Source organism: Cariama cristata, unplaced genomic scaffold (assembly GCF_000690535.1).
Source record: "Cariama cristata isolate BGI_N322 unplaced genomic scaffold, ASM69053v1 scaffold4576, whole genome shotgun sequence".
Lineage (NCBI taxonomy): Eukaryota > Metazoa > Chordata > Aves > Cariamiformes > Cariamidae > Cariama > Cariama cristata.
This window is the reverse complement of record NW_009623729.1, coordinates 21763-37168: the sequence shown is the minus strand read 5'-3', so window position 1 is coordinate 37168 and position 15406 is coordinate 21763. Positions and strand designations below refer to the sequence as shown.

Here is a 15406-nt window from a genome sequence, read left to right as displayed (position 1 = left end):
TCCTGCTGAGGGTTAGTTGAGAGGATCATAATGTAAATCCAGAAACTACAGTATAGATGCAAAAATTACTTTGCCTTTTATGTATCTTTCAGATTTGTTATTTGCTAAATGTATGGCTGTGTAATAGTTTACTATTTCTACTTGATCGGTCAAATCTGAGCCATGCCAGGTGTTGAATCAGTTTTGCCACATAAAATTAGCTTGGGTTATTCTTGTGTTAAATGTACGTAGCGTGTAACATTGAGGGGGAGAAGCCTGTTTCTAATGTAAAAGGAATGCTAAAGATATCCTTATTTCTCTAGGGAACACTTCCAACGCTAGTGTACAGCAGAAGATAAGGTCTCAGGCACCTAAAAGGCTTTGCAAAAGCTTACCAGCATCTCCTACTTCCTCACCTCAAGTTCATCGAAAAAAACTAACTGAAAGAGTGGGAAGGAGTGTTGATGACCTGCACGCTGTTGGGAAGTGTGACTATATTGATCTCCAGGGTAGAATTGGTTTTGTAGGAAGTTCTGAAACCGTAAAGAGAGTACAGGAAGAGCTCTTTCTTAGCAGTTGTGAGTCTGCAAAAACAGTTTGTGAGTCAGAGTTAACATCTGTCGAAACGTTTGAAGATATTGCAAAAGAAGAGTTATCTGAAAATGCATCTGAGAGTAAAGAAGCAGATGCAGACCTGAAATGTAATGAAGGTGGTGGTGGAGCTGCAGCTGAGCCATCATTACATCGTCCAGACAACCTGAAGGGACTGCCTTCATTTCAGAAGAGTCAGAGTAATTTTGCAGGGTTGGGCTTAGCATTTTCCGTTCATGGAGGATCATCAGCCATTGCCCGCTGGCCAAGCTTTGCTGACAAGAATGTACTTCCTGAAGACTGGGAGAGTCTTGCTTTTTCTTCAGCTAATGAGAATACCCAAAAACCATCTGAAAGCCCTGATGACAGGCAAGCAGATAAATAATAAATTAGCAGTAGCTCAGTATGAGCTTTAATTTCACAGTTCTTGATCTTGATTACTATTCTACAAAAATTGGAAGCCTGAAAATTAAGGGAATATTTTCAGTGGGTGTCATAAACGAGTTCATTAAGCTTTTAGTCTGTAGAATTGCATTGTTTCAATTTTTGTCTTATTTACATAGTGAACTTTAAAAATCAGGAGTTTTGCCATCTACGGTAGGAGTGGGAGCTAACTCAGAAAAAAGATCTTGAGCAGTTCTGGTCAGATAACCCTTTTTGCTGTCTACCATCCAAAAATAAGTGTTAATAAATAGTGGTAATAGAAGTATTGGAGAAATGTTTGCCAGATTTCCTCCTCCTGCCCCCCAAGAGTAGCTAAAAATTATGTGTTTTCCTAATGTTTCCTGTTGTAGATGTAAACTGTGGTAAAACATAGTCCTCTATTTTCAGATGTACAGAAGACTGTCTTGTGCTTATCTGTTGTGGATTATATGACCTCTTGCGTGGAGTTCTCCTAATCCTACCAGATATCATGCTAGAAGATGTGATGGACAAACTTATCCAACCTGATTATCTTATAGTTCTTGTGAACCACCCATCTCCTCTCATACAACAAGGAGTCATTAAAGTAGGCCTATATAAAATGTTTTCAGCTAAAATTTGAACTCGTGTAGTTAACATGTTGGAAACATGAAGTTTTGTTAATGTTTTTTTAATTTTGTTTTCTTTAGTTTTCTAGGTTTACTTCTGAGTTTTGAGATATGTTTTCACCCCCACAGATTTAAAAAACAAACAAAAAAACCTCACAACACAAACACAGAATCTTTCAGTAGGTAAATATAGTCTGTGATCTAAGCCAGAGGCCTTAGGAGCATATGACAGCATTACTACTGTAAATGAAAGCAACAACACAGAAAGTTGGTGACCATCTCTTCAACGTTCAACACATGATGCACTGTGTTAAATTAAGATGCAAACAAAGTTTTGACTTCTAACATGGTTGACTTGCAGTTATTCTGCAGAGTCATCCACACATTTGTGGCCTGAACATGGACTTGAGGCTTCAAAATGTTCTCAGATTTTTGTAGTATTGACAAGGACAATGTTCCTGGATGATAACATTATGTACATGAAAAACTTCTGAGTAGATTTGTATTTTAATTTCAAGAAGAGTAAGACTACATGGCTTTATTAACGAAATGATCCAAAAAATCTTGCATGCACTTGTATACACACCAAAGTACAGGATTTAATAAGTATAAAAAGTTTGAATGTTTTTATGTATGCATTCTGTAACTGTTGTGTGTGATTTCATCTCGCCCAAACTTGACTAAAAACCTAAGAGTTTTCAGATTAAAAGGATAAAGTCACTTGTCAGTTGTAACAAGAGCAGTGTAGATTGCAGTTGCAATAGCACAATTGATGTTTTTAATCTGGAATTTTAAAAACTTTTATAAAACTGTTCAAGTCACAGGCAAGAACTTAACTTTCAAAGAAGTTATATTAAATATTTAAATCTGACATCATAATTATGCATTTATTTTTAGTTGTTGGATGCATATTTCAACAGAGCAAGGAGGGAGCAGAAGGAGAAATTCTTAAAGAATCGTGGCTTCTCCTTGCTAGCCAACCAGCTGTACCTTCACCAGGGGACCCAGGAAGTTGTAGAGTGCTTTTTGGAAATGCTTTTTGGCCGCTCTGTTGGCTTGGATGAAGAGTAAGTAACGCTTTGCTTTTGCATCCTGTAATTTGATATTTGAACTACAAGCGGTGCACTTTGGAGGCAAGGATGTGATAGCTTTCTAATTCCTATTCTCTTCCTAGTAGTCAACAATCATAAAAAAGAGTTCCTTCAAAACTGTTTTGAAATGTTTTCTTGTAGCTTTAACATTTAAATGTATTAAGCTTCTTATGATTATCTTATGGCCCTTAAGCCATTTGTAAGCAACTTCATCTGGTGGGTGCTGTTAGCTGGGATCTTCTAAACTCTTAATCCTTCTGAGGGCCTTGGAGGCCTTTGCACTTCAAATGTCCCGCAATCAGTTTAACTCTTCCTATTCTTTCTGATCCTATGTGGAACTCTGATTTATATCCTTAGAAGTTTTAAGTAGTAGTCATTAGACTTCTGTTACTGGATTTTGGTAGGTGACTAAGGAAAAAGCTTGATGCCACAGCTGCTTCCTTGGCTTGGCCCTGAGTTTAGATCCCTGTTTCCTTTAGGGAAAATCCCACAGCTACACCATTTCCTCGAACCAAAAAGTCACCTCATATTGACAGGAAAGGAGATTACCCTTGAGCAGACAGTTATCCAAGTGAATGATATTTTTTAGAATTAGTCTGACTACTTAATGATTGTACAAGGGAGAACACATGTCTAAGTGTAGTCAGCGGTGCAAAAATCTTGCAAAAAACTCCTTCTCAGTTCCTGCCTCTGCAGGATTTGTAGCCAAATTACTTCTGCCTGTTGGCCTGATCTTCACGCCCCGCGCCGCCCCCCAAAAGTATTCCTGTTTAACTGCAAGACTTAAACGTGGCTGCTTAACTAGCCCCAAAGCAGAGAACTGTTATTTCCTCAGCATTGATTATGGGGCTGGAAAGGTAATTCTAATGTCTCAGGTTTTTAGGACGGTGTATAATAGTCATGTGATGGGCTGATAACCTTAGGGTAGTAATCCAGTTTCTTAATGCACAAGTAATACAAGGTCTGAAGCACTGTTCTGAACTCTACAGTCGCAATAAGCCAGAAGTTGCCCGACTTAATCAAGATTCAGCAGTAATGGTTACAGGATATTAAACCTGCTGTCAGTCAGTGTATTATTATATTGATACCAAACTATATCTGGTTTCTTGATATTGTCTGTGCTAGTTGTAATACTAATTACTGAAAAATGATACGTCATACTTTTCTACGCTGATTAAAAAACCCTTCTGTTTTCATGAAACCTATGTTGTAGACAGTTGGTAGTGAGCTGAAGCTTCAGATACACTTTTTAGGCACTTCATTTCCTTGTAGCTCTTTAAAGTGTTTATTTTGCTCTTACTTACATTAGTAGACAAGCATCGTTACTGCAATGAAACATAGGAAATTGCCATCTATATCTTTGCCAAAATACCAGCATAGACTGGTATTCCAGTTGCCTATACTAGTTGCATATTTTCAGGATGTCACTCACTTATATTTATGTTAATAGATTTGACCTGGAAGATGTCAAGAATGTTGGACTTTTTCAAAAGTGGTGTGTCATTCCTGTTCTGGGTCTTATAGAGAACTCTCTGTATGATAATGTTCTGCTGCATAACTGCTTCTGTCTCCTGCTGCAAATCATAAATTCCTGCTCAAAAGTTGCAGACCTACTGCTTGATAATGGTTTGCTCTATGTGTTGTGTAATACGCTGGCTGCTCTCAACGGACTGGAAACAAAGTGAGTATTGTATCAGTTGCTATAAAATAATCCAGGCACAACCTTAAGTCTAGTAAAAATTACTGCATTGTATTTGTTCTACTTTCTAAAATGATCAGAGAGCATGTACAAAATAACACTGGTTTTGAGATTTTCAGCATTCATACCTGTGAGTGAAAGTAATGTTTAGATATGTAGTTCAAACAACAGAATATAAAATGTTCTTGCCATACCTTAACTTTGAAGTGAAATGACACTTTAAAATGCAAGTTTGTCACACAGTGTGCACTTTGGATGCTTTTCCTAATCAAACTCACCTGAACAATAAGATAAAAGCCCAGGAGATGGTAGCATTCTACTGGTAATGTTCTATAGCCAATGTCAAAACTGAAGGAAAAGTTAGTGTTTGTGCTGCTTGTGACTTAATATTTGAGATTTTGAGTAATTTAAATGACTTCATTAATTGCAAACATTCTATACTTTAAGAAAGGTTATACAGTGAAGAAAGGAGAGATGAGGATTTGTTAATCTATTTAATTAGTTGGTATCCTGAAGAAATATAGATTTCCTTTTTACCCCATTATAGCTTTAGTTCAGCATGGTTACAAAATGAGGTATTACTCTGATTTTTTTTGAGAAATACAGGATTTCAGACCTGTTCTTTAACTTAGAAATCAGATACTAATACTTGTTGCTTTTGCAATAAGAACTTGTTACACTCTTAATGTTAGAACATCTCAAAGATTTGCCTGCATCCAGTTTGCCACAGTTAACGCTAAAGAGGTGGCTTTGATTACTGTTTCCTAGCCTTCAGCTGTAACACTTTCATAAGAAGTACAACATAGTATGAGGTATGGTTGGTGGAAGTAGCAAGGGGAATAGTAGTGGGTCTTGTTATGGGTTGCAATCTACTAGAATTGTCATGTTTCTGGTAACTACAACTTTGTTTGCAGCATTCCCTTGAATGACTACAAGTTACTTGCATGCGATATACAACAGCTGCTGGTAGCAGTTGCAATTCATGCCTGCAGCTCCTCAGGTTCTCAATATTTTCGTGTTATTGAAGACCTCATTGTGCTGCTGGGTCATCTTCAAAATAGTAAAAATGCAAGGATGCAAAGTAAGTTATCTGCTTAATTTTGGGGTCACGGGACTGGAGAAGTAAATCCCTTCCCCACTGACTTTTGTTTAAATTAATATTCCTGCCAAGGGAGAAGGGGGAGTTTTCTGGTGATGGATCTTCTTGCTCTTCTAAGTGGTTCTTAAAGTAGTAGTTTTCCTCAGGAGCCTGCCTTGTGGTAAAGAATTGTGTACTGCTAATCTGAACAAACAGTGACTGTGAAAGTTCATTAAGGGTATTTAAATGGAAATGTTCTATACAGTTTCATTTAGCTTATTTTGGAGTAATCAAATTCAATAGCTTTTCCATGAGAACTCACTTGTGTGTACTGTCTGTATCTGTGAAATAGTGAGGTGATTTTCTATGTGACTTCTATGGAATCGAGTTTTAGAGCTCTAGACACATTTTGTGTTCTTTTACTTTTTACAAACGTCTGGTATAAATTCTTGGAGACGTGTAAAGAATGTCGTGTGTCCTTTGTATGCCTCTCTCTGTAGATATGGCAGTTGTTCTGCAGTTAAGGGTTCTTCAAGCAGCCATTGAATTAATAAAAACTACAGCAAACCAAGATGCGCAGGAGCAGGCTGGCTCAGTCCCATCACCATCTGCACCACATCGTGCAATGTTTCAAAAGCGTAAAGGCATTGCTGGTGAGTACCAAAAGTGTAGTATTCTTGGACTTTCTCTTGTATGTGTTACTTTCCAACTGTAATTTCAGTGATACAACGAATGAGTCCTGTTGCTTTGTTTTTTCTGTAGATTGGCTTTATAAATCAATCTATATTTATAGAGTAGTGTAGTCTGTACCCATTTTGAACTTGTGCGTGTTTTGTATTAGGAGAGGGAGTGGGGTATGAAAATGAAACCTCAGTCACCTTATTCTCACTGCAGTGTCTAAAGCCAGATATTACCTTCTCTTGGGATTCTCTTCAATTCACAAGTTGCTTAGTAAAGATGTTTTTAAAGTAATTTATAGTGGTTTTAATAGCCAACTTCATAGTACAGAAATGCCAAAATAAAGTTAGTGCTTTAACTTTAACACAGCTATGATGTGGGGATTGCATTGCTGCACAACTTCTAGTGATCATCCTGAAGTAAATACCTAGCACTCCAAATGTACAGGAATCTCACATTCCCAACTAGATTCCGCTGTAGTTGTGCTTGTAAAACATTTGTGCAGCTCTAGCTTTAGCGGTAATACTTTCTCTGTACTTGATAGCTTGTGAATCATTCTGTAAAGGTTTTGGAGTTTTCTGGCTGGAAACTGATTTTGTATATCTCTCATATAAATGAAGCTACATTTAAGACTTTGTAGAAGACATAATTTAAAAACCTGATATGTATTTGAGTAGTTTGTTTTGGTTGTTTTTTTTTAAAAAATCTGTTATTCTCTGTTTACTGTGGGAATGTTTCTCTTGATATAGTCAGCTTTTGAGGCCCCTCTCCATCAAGCTAGTAAATGTAGTGGAAATATTTTTGTATTAGTGAATCTGGTAAGGCACTAAAGATAAAAAAACCCTGTTATTTCTGAAAGAAGCAAGTACAGTAAGACCCATCAGTTCATTTCAAGAAAAATTTAAGGACTATTCTTAAGTTAGAAATCGTACTTCTGCCAAAATTGGTGGCAATGGGTATGGCACAAAATGTGTTTGTAAGCTATTAATATAACTGACTTGTTATTTATGCTGATAAAGCTACTGTCAGATAGGCAATAATTTTTTGCTGTATCATTAATTTTTAATCCTTTATCCTAACTATACAGTAAAAAAGGAATAAAATAACTTTTTTAAATCTACTTTACACAAAAATATGCAAATTATGCAATAAATCTGGTCTTGAGACAACTCATTTCAGAGACAACTCATTTCATAGCATCACTTCTTGAATTTTATATATTTATTTTCAAATGGAAAAGCTTTTAAAAGAAAGCTTTTTAAAAGCTTTTAAAAGAAAGACAAACACCCAAATGGCACTTATGTTTCCTTGAGTATTAATGTATTGCAAATGTTTTGTTTCCTTAAATGATGTGAACTCTTTGGATGAAAGCAGTTGGTGAGTGATTAACTTTTTGTGCACTTTAGTAGGATGCTATTAATGCTTCTCTCCTTAAAGGCTCCAGGAAGTTTTCACTTGCTCAGTCTGATGCTCTGCTGATGAAAATGCGCTCACTAGCAAGTGAGGAATTCAACATGATGATGCAGCGGAGAATGAGCCAAGAAAATCCTATCCAGGCCACAGAGACGGAGTTTGTACAAAGGTTACAGAGGCTGACTGTTCTAGCTGTTAACAGGCTCATTTATTTAGGTAGGATTTCTTTTTGTTCATTTCTGTTTTGACAGAGCCAATGTAGTGCTTTATGAGAAATGGATTCTTGCTTTTGGAGTGTTGAAGTGTTTGGGAGGAAAGTAATACCCTTGACGCGAGTTTAATGGATTTAGCCATAAAACATCATTCTCTCGGTGATTTGTGTCTCAGTATTATGTAACTGACAATCTGGATACAGTTTTTATCTGAATGAACTGAACAAATTGTTTTAATTCTACATTAGTCCATTCATGCGTTAACTGCCTGAATTATTACCTGAAGATTTAACTCTGCCAAAGGGAGCATCTGCTCTCTTAAAATGCATCAGTTTGCATATATCTATGAAATTGCTACATTTGTTAGCAAGACTTTGACTTTGTGGGCTAGTTCAAATTCCACAGAAGCAAGAGAAAGAGTAAGTATGGTAAATATAGTAGCAAAAGCAGTATTTGATTTAATGCCAACTAAAAGATCATAGGATAGTCTTGCTTGAGATGGTACTGATCAATATATGCCTCTTAAAATTTAAGCATCTACTGAAGAGTGCCTTGATGTGCTGGGTATAACAGAAAACACAAGTCAAAGCAGAATTTCATCATCCCAGCTGGAAGTTCCTGAAGAGGAAAGCCAGCAAGAACTGCCTAGCAGAACAAATCCTTTTCTTAAAGAAATGTTCAAAATGTTGGTGGAAGGAATCAAAGTATCCATTGTAAGTAATTACATATTGTCCACATTAAAGCATATTTCATAAGGTTCCTTTGTTAGGAACTTTTCATGCATAAAGTCTTCTGTCCATAAGTGCTTTTCTTACCACTTCTCTCAATTCAGCTGTGGCATTAAAATGTCTGTTCAGGTTCCCAGTTATTCTGCAGTTGTAAAATAATAAATACATCTGTTCTGATTTATGACTTAGCATTTAGCATAAGTCTACTTCTTGAACACACAAAGGTTAGATAGACTTCTGTGTAGTCCACAAATTTGCTTTGTCTCTTAAACTTCAAGGTTTGAGTTTCCTGGAGCCTGTAAAACAGGATCTATTCTGCATCCACAGGTGATGAAAAGTTTGAGCAATTTGTGTCTATAATAGATTTTAGACTTGGGAAGGCGAACTTTCTCTTTTCAATTGTTGCCAAAGGGCTAAGTGTTTTTCTCTTATAGCATACAGGTGTTACCTTGTCAGCCTTTCCAAGGTGAGCAGGTTTTACTTGGGTAATTTGAAATGGTTTTATTGGAAAACTCAACTTACTGCCTCTTTATTTCTCTTAGGTCATCTTTATAAAAAGTAGCTCAACCTAATTTTCTTTCTAGCTCTGGAGAATTGAGTTGGTTAGGTTTGTTATCTTTCCATCATACTATACTTGTATAGTTCCTCTAACCGAATATCCAGTTTAGCTAAGAGTTGTATTCCTAATATCGTCAGGTTGAGAAAAAGATACTTATTTTATTAGCATGAACAAACCCTTCATTCATTTTTAGTAGAACACCTTTTAATCCATAATAATAATCAGTAAACTAAACCACTTTATTTTGGTAGAGAAATCTTTATTGTCTTACATTTTGATCATATTAACTGTGTTTGTTTTGTAATGTGAAAAACTTGGTAAAAGGAAGCCCTAACCCTGTAATATTAAATAAATTGTCTCTTACCTAGGGCACCGGCAGAATGAATGCACCAAAGCAGCAGTGGAAGAGAATCCTCTTGTCCTGTAAGGACACGTTCCGTACGCAACTTGGGAGGCTTCTTGTGCACAACTTGTCTCCGGCAAGGCCACTGCAAGAGAGAAAGCAGGCTTTGGAAATGGTACATGAAGTAAACCATCAAGAGATCATGCGTGACTGTCTTAGCCCAACTTTGCAAGTAAGTTGTGTTTGAGAGAAGTGTGTAAAACCTGTATTCAATTTTTCATTTAAACTTTACAATTATTTAGAACTCTATGCAGCTAAAGTTGTTCACTGCTGTTTTAGCAATGTTTAGTGTAATGACACAGTTATGTCATACAAAGTACCTGTGTGTACCTCTGCGATAGCTGTATTATCCTGAGGATAGAGAGTTTTGTGAAAGGCAAGACAGGATTATGTCTGGGTATGTTGACTCCGTAGCACATCAAACATCGCATCTCCTGCGTAGTGCAGAAACAAAAGGTGGTACTAGTTTTAACATGAATTTTACTCAGGATGCTAGAAGTTAAAGCACCCTGAAAAAGCAGATTAATGAAGGAATTACCCTTGCCTTGGAACTCTAACTGCAAACTTCCTGCAACTTACAGGAACTGATTGCCACTAGATTTTAAGAGGCAGTCAGTCCTCAATCAAAGCGGTACTCTATATGTTCTCATTTAGCCTTCATTAATTCTTAAAGTTGGATTGTGTATTCTATGTTCTTAACTCAAATAGCTGAACAGTTTCTCCCTGCTTTTCTGGGTTTGTCAGGAAAAAAGCTTTTTTGCTTATACTCTGTTAGTGCAAGCTTAACAGAAAAGCATTTCTTACAACTGTGATCAGTTATCGGGTAGGAATGTTGCTGTTTGAGGTCTTCAGGAACTGCAAGAATGAAATGAATTATGTAAGATGTGCCACAGTTTGAGTCATTGTATACTAAGGAGAGAAAGTACTTATTCGATGAACCTATGACACTTGTGTTTCTGATCACATATACGTTATTCAATTAAATGAACGCTTTCAGCAGTAAGCTGATATACTACCAATGACTTCTTTGGGGGAGCGTCATGTTGGGTGCATTTATGGCCTGTGTCTGCTTAACTTCATTGTCTGTTAGCTCTAATTTGATTAATCATGGAAGGTGTAGCCTTCTTGGCAGGCAAAAATAGGAGTCTCTGGCACTTATTTCCTGAAGTATAAACAAGGCTGCGGGAGCTGAGTACTTGGAAAAGAAATTTAGCTTTCCTGTAAGCCATTTGAAAAGTCACAAGATGCTGGGAGAAGTTTTATCATGTGGAAGATTAAATTCAGCATGTTCTAGTTTTATAAAAGTTTGTCTTCAAACGCTAAAGCAGCCATTTTCTTTAAATCACAGACAAATTAGTAGAAGAAATCAGTCCAGGCTAACTAGAAAAGGGAATAAAGTTGGAGGGAAAAACCGCTCAGCCTTGTATTGTGGAAATGGCAATGACCATACATCTGTCTTCCCTTCTTCCCTTCTTTTCATCTTCTAGCATGGACCTAAACTAGTGCTCTATTTATGTGAGTTAATGCACAATCACAGTGATGAAATGACCAAAGAAGAACAAAGAGCAGCAGGAGACTTTGTGAATACCTTGAAATGTTGTGGCTATAAATCCATTCCCCTGAGCCCACGACCAAAACCAGATCTAATAAAAGCTTTGAAAGAGGTTTGTGAATGAAAACTTTACTTCAAAAACTGGGTGTATTTCAGACAATTGTCTGTTATATGGGGTCAGAGTTTTACAGCAGACAGCAGTTTTTGCTTGGTGTGTGGCTTATACTTTTGGGGATTCTCTTTAGGTTCTGGATATTTGTCACATACTCAGCGCTTCACAGCAAACTCACATGTTAATGCTTCTTGGTTAAGCATATTACTTAACCCAGGCAAAGGTGAGAGTTCATAATAAGATACTAGTATCTCTCATTGTCAAGAAAAAATATTTTTTATGGTTCCTTGGAAAAAAAAAGTTATATCTAAATATAGTAACTGCAGTAACTGGAATGAAGTCTTGATGGTTTTAAATGTTGTGAAGCTATCAGTTGAACAGTTTTGTCACTCTTCTGTTTTTAAATTGGCCTGTCCTTGAGCCTCTGCTTCCTTATTTTGTCCATCTGAAAAAAGAAAAGTAATGTCTAAAACTTCCATTCAGGATCAGAAGAAGTATGAGGCAGAAGAAGGTGTAAACAAAGCTGCTTGGGAGAAGACAATGGCCAATAATCGACAAAAGTAAGTGCCACATTAAAGGGACTGCAAGAACTCTGTAAGAGTTCTCTATTCAGCATACCCCATTGCAAAGCTGCCCATATGATTGTTACAGATGTTTTTTTCAAATTAACAGCACTGCTAGCTTTCAGTTTTTTATTTTACCATTATAAAACCAGCTTGGTTGGAGGTATATGCATTTTGATAGGTTGTATAATAAATGACATCTTGTGAATTTCAGAATACTGAATCATTTTTTGCACATTTGGCATTTCACCCTTAGTTTTACAGCTGTTGTATCTGTCCAGTCACCTCTCCTGTAGCTGTGGTTTGTGCAAGTACATGTAAAACAAATGTCCCTGCAACTAACCCTGATCTTCAATGAATAAAATGTCATATTCAGCATAGTATTACACAGTAGACTGCTGCTACTTGGCGTAATGTAAATTTTGGTAGTTTGTGGTAGATTAAGAGATTCTTTCCATTAATCTACATTTTGGGCTTTGCCATAAAAATCAGGTCTGAGATGCATAAGCAACATGCTTCGATGTAGGCAACAGTAGTAGCTGTAAAGATCAGCTTGGTGAAGTCTGCCTAGATAAGTGATAAGACTTTACTGTGTTGACTAACTTAAGAGATTTGAGCAATGGTAAATTGCTGTTCTTACTTCAGATTTTTATTGTAATGAGTATATATTAATTAGTAAAGCATGCTATAATATATAGCCATTGATCTTCTGGTTGGCTTGGCTTGGCTTTGGCCACAAGTAATAGGTTTTTTGAAGGCTAAGAAACAGAAGGTACTCATGTGTCTTGTGAAAATTATGTAGGCTAAGTTGCTCTATATCTGCTGTAACAAGAACTATGGATATCTACTACCCAACTGATTGTATCTTAGAAGGGGTTTTGCTGTCTTGCCTTCCCTTTTCAGCATGTTTGACATTTTAAAACGCAACTCTTTTTTTTCCTCAGTCTCTTTCAACGTCTGGATACAAAATCTAAAGACATTTCTAAAATAGCTGGAGACATCACACAAGCTGTGTCTCTGTCGCAAGGAATGGAAAGGAAGAAAGTAATCCAGCACATCAGGGGGATGTATAAGGCAGAGCTGAGTGCCAGCAGACATTGGCAAGAACTTGTTCAGCAGCTTACTCATGACCGGTAAGTTCTCATCTCAGTGGAAAAGCAGGAGAGACTCAATGCCTGACATGTGCTTCTCATTCTACTTAGAGGCACAGGAAATGTAGATGGTATTAAAATTAGAATTACTTACTTTTGCTAATCATCTGATCGTTAAAGACTTGTAAAATACTGAATTTATTCTCCTGGTTTTTTAGAGTGAGTAGCCAAGTAGTGTTTCTGTGCCATTTAGACAGATTTTCTGTCAGATATATTTTGCTATGCCTAATAGAATGATGAATGTCATAGTTTTCATATCTTCCGTTACACTGATAGAATAACAAAACATTTTTTGGGTAATGTTATTCACATTAGCATCCAGGTACTGTGCTTGCTAATTGGCATAGAGCGAAAGATGTTAAGTATTGACAGGAAAACAAACAATGGTATTTTTACCACTGCGGAACTAGTATTATGTCATGTCTGCAGCAGCTAAGTTTTCAAAATAAAGTATTGGATGCATTGTATTGCTGTTTTAATCAGAGTTAGAACTGCAAGAGCAGTCTTGCAGTAGTAACTCATAAGTACTTAGCCAGTGGGATAACTCATGAAAATAAACTACGGAATTCAGTCTTTTGATACTTCTTCAGAAATAATTGCCCAGTGTACTACTGTGAAATTTCTGCCTTTCTACTATTTGAAGAAAAGCAGAATGAATAAGCATATAAACTGTCTCTGCTGCCAAACTCTAACATATTTGTGTGTGTGGTTTTTTTTTTTCAGAGCACTCTGGTATGACCCAGTCTATTACCCAACTTCTTGGCAACTGGATCCAACAGAAGGCCCAAACAGAGAGCGGCGGCGCTTACAGCGGTGTTACCTAACTATTCCAAACAAGTACCTTCTCCCAGACAGGCAGAAACAGGAAGGTAATTACAACATCTTCTAGGAGTCCATCTGAATTGTAATGACTGCTGGTGCCTTATTTGTGGGTTTTTTATAGGTGTGATAAAAACTCCATTATCTTATCTGTTTGAAGACAAAACACATTCTTCTCACTCTTCTACTGTAAAGGACAAAGCTGCTAGTGAACATATAAGGTAAGGTTTGGGTAACACCTCTTTCTCACCTTCTCCTATTCCAATGAAGCTGTTTTACTCACTTTTTTTTGTCTAACACAAAAACATAATCAAGTGAGATAAGACAAATGTCAGAAATGGTAGGTTTTTTGCTCTACTCATAAGCAAAAAGAGCAGAGCTACCAACATGTATGTTTTCTGAGTCTTAAAACAGTCTATCTCCATGACTTCAAAAATCAGTAAAACCAGATACTATCTGGTGTGATATGGGGGTGGGACTTCTGTGGGATAACCTGATGGGATTTCTTTATTTGTCACTCAGATACCTAAGATAGGCAGTGCTACTAGATCTGGTCTTTCCATCAGTGTTCAGAAGCAAATTGTGTTTTCATCCTCTCTGCTTTTACCAGTGTGTTACTCGAGTCTGCAGTTGTGTCAGTTACTACCTATTTACAGGCACTAATACTACCTACGATAACTGCAGAGAACACAAAGAAATAAATACAAATATACTAATGTGCGAGTCTAGAAAGTTGAGGCTCTATTCTTTCCCTTCGTGGGATTCAAACCATTAGAGTCATGGTGTTGAAAAGTCTGTCTTCAACTGTAGCCTTTGAGGCTGTTAGTTTTAGGTACATGCCGAAAGGTAGATAAATCCGTAAGTAATAATACGCTTCGAAATATTTCAGAGTTAATCGAAGATGTATAAGCGTAGCACCTTCTAGAGAGACTGCTGGTGAACTGTTGCTAGGTAAGTAGAATTTTCAGTCCTCATATCTTTTTTGTATAAGATTCTGCTGTATTAAAAAAAAATCAGGTGCGTTTATATAAAGCAATTGAGCTGTTGCCCAACTTCTTATGAATTATACCCTTTATAGATCACGTTTGCCTTTCTTCCCTACTGTTTGTATGAGTGCTCTTTGGACTGTAGGTAAGTTTTAAAGTTGCAGACCACTTGCTAAAAGACGTAGAATGATAAATTCTATTTCTGTCAAGTACTGTTGTGCCCAGGTACTATTCTTAGTATTCTTAACTCCTGGTCACTGCTTATGTAATACTAAGATGCATTATGCAAATAGTAATATCGTGTACCTTTTTGCAACTATTTTTTCCTGCAGGAAAATGTGGCATGTATTTTGTTGAAGATAATGCTTCAGACACAATTGAAAATTTGGTAAGTATTAGAGCATATTGTCTGCTTTAATTTTTCCAAACTGTGACCGTGAGTAGCTTTTGTCTGCTGCCACTGAGATTGCTGGAGTACAAGAGTTAGAGGTCTCTGGCCCAGGCCAACCCAATTGATCAGTTTGGGTTCAGTGTTGCTTCTGTTGCTCCTGGCTGGGGAATCAGTAGTGATAACACAAAACAGGACAGATGTGGGGCTGGGAGGGAATGAGGAGGGAGTGATGTGGGGAGGCTTCTGTACCTTGCTTCGAGTTCATTGGTGTAAGTGTGCAGAGGTTGCTTTGGTTGGCACCTGAGAACTTACCTTACTGGAGGCTGGAGCACTGGGAAGTACAGAAACTTGCAAGTGCATGAATTGTGCT

The 15406-nt window shown here is 37.1% G+C and overlaps 1 protein-coding gene across 2 annotated transcripts in view; it reads left to right on the top strand.

The window, feature by feature from the left end:
• Positions 1-15406, top strand: part of LYST (lysosomal trafficking regulator) — a 69256-nt gene that overhangs the window by 37039 nt on the left and 16811 nt on the right. The window contains exons 21-36 of one of the 2 annotated variants that reach the window (XM_009702869.1): positions 303-939; positions 1402-1579; positions 2499-2668; positions 4143-4373; positions 5306-5472; positions 5970-6122; positions 7585-7776; positions 8307-8485; positions 9428-9634; positions 10950-11126; positions 11610-11686; positions 12634-12822; positions 13564-13709; positions 13784-13880; positions 14549-14610; positions 14978-15033. In XM_009702869.1, the coding sequence (XP_009701171.1) occupies positions 303-939; positions 1402-1579; positions 2499-2668; positions 4143-4373; positions 5306-5472; positions 5970-6122; positions 7585-7776; positions 8307-8485; positions 9428-9634; positions 10950-11126; positions 11610-11686; positions 12634-12822; positions 13564-13709; positions 13784-13880; positions 14549-14610; positions 14978-15033 (2918 nt within the window). Of the gene's footprint in view, positions 1-302; positions 944-1387; positions 1580-2498; positions 2669-4142; positions 4374-5305; positions 5473-5969; positions 6123-7584; positions 7777-8306; positions 8486-9427; positions 9635-10949; positions 11127-11609; positions 11687-12633; positions 12823-13563; positions 13710-13783; positions 13881-14548; positions 14611-14977; positions 15034-15406 lie in introns of both variants that reach the window. The other variant, XM_009702868.1, reaches the window with a different exon arrangement.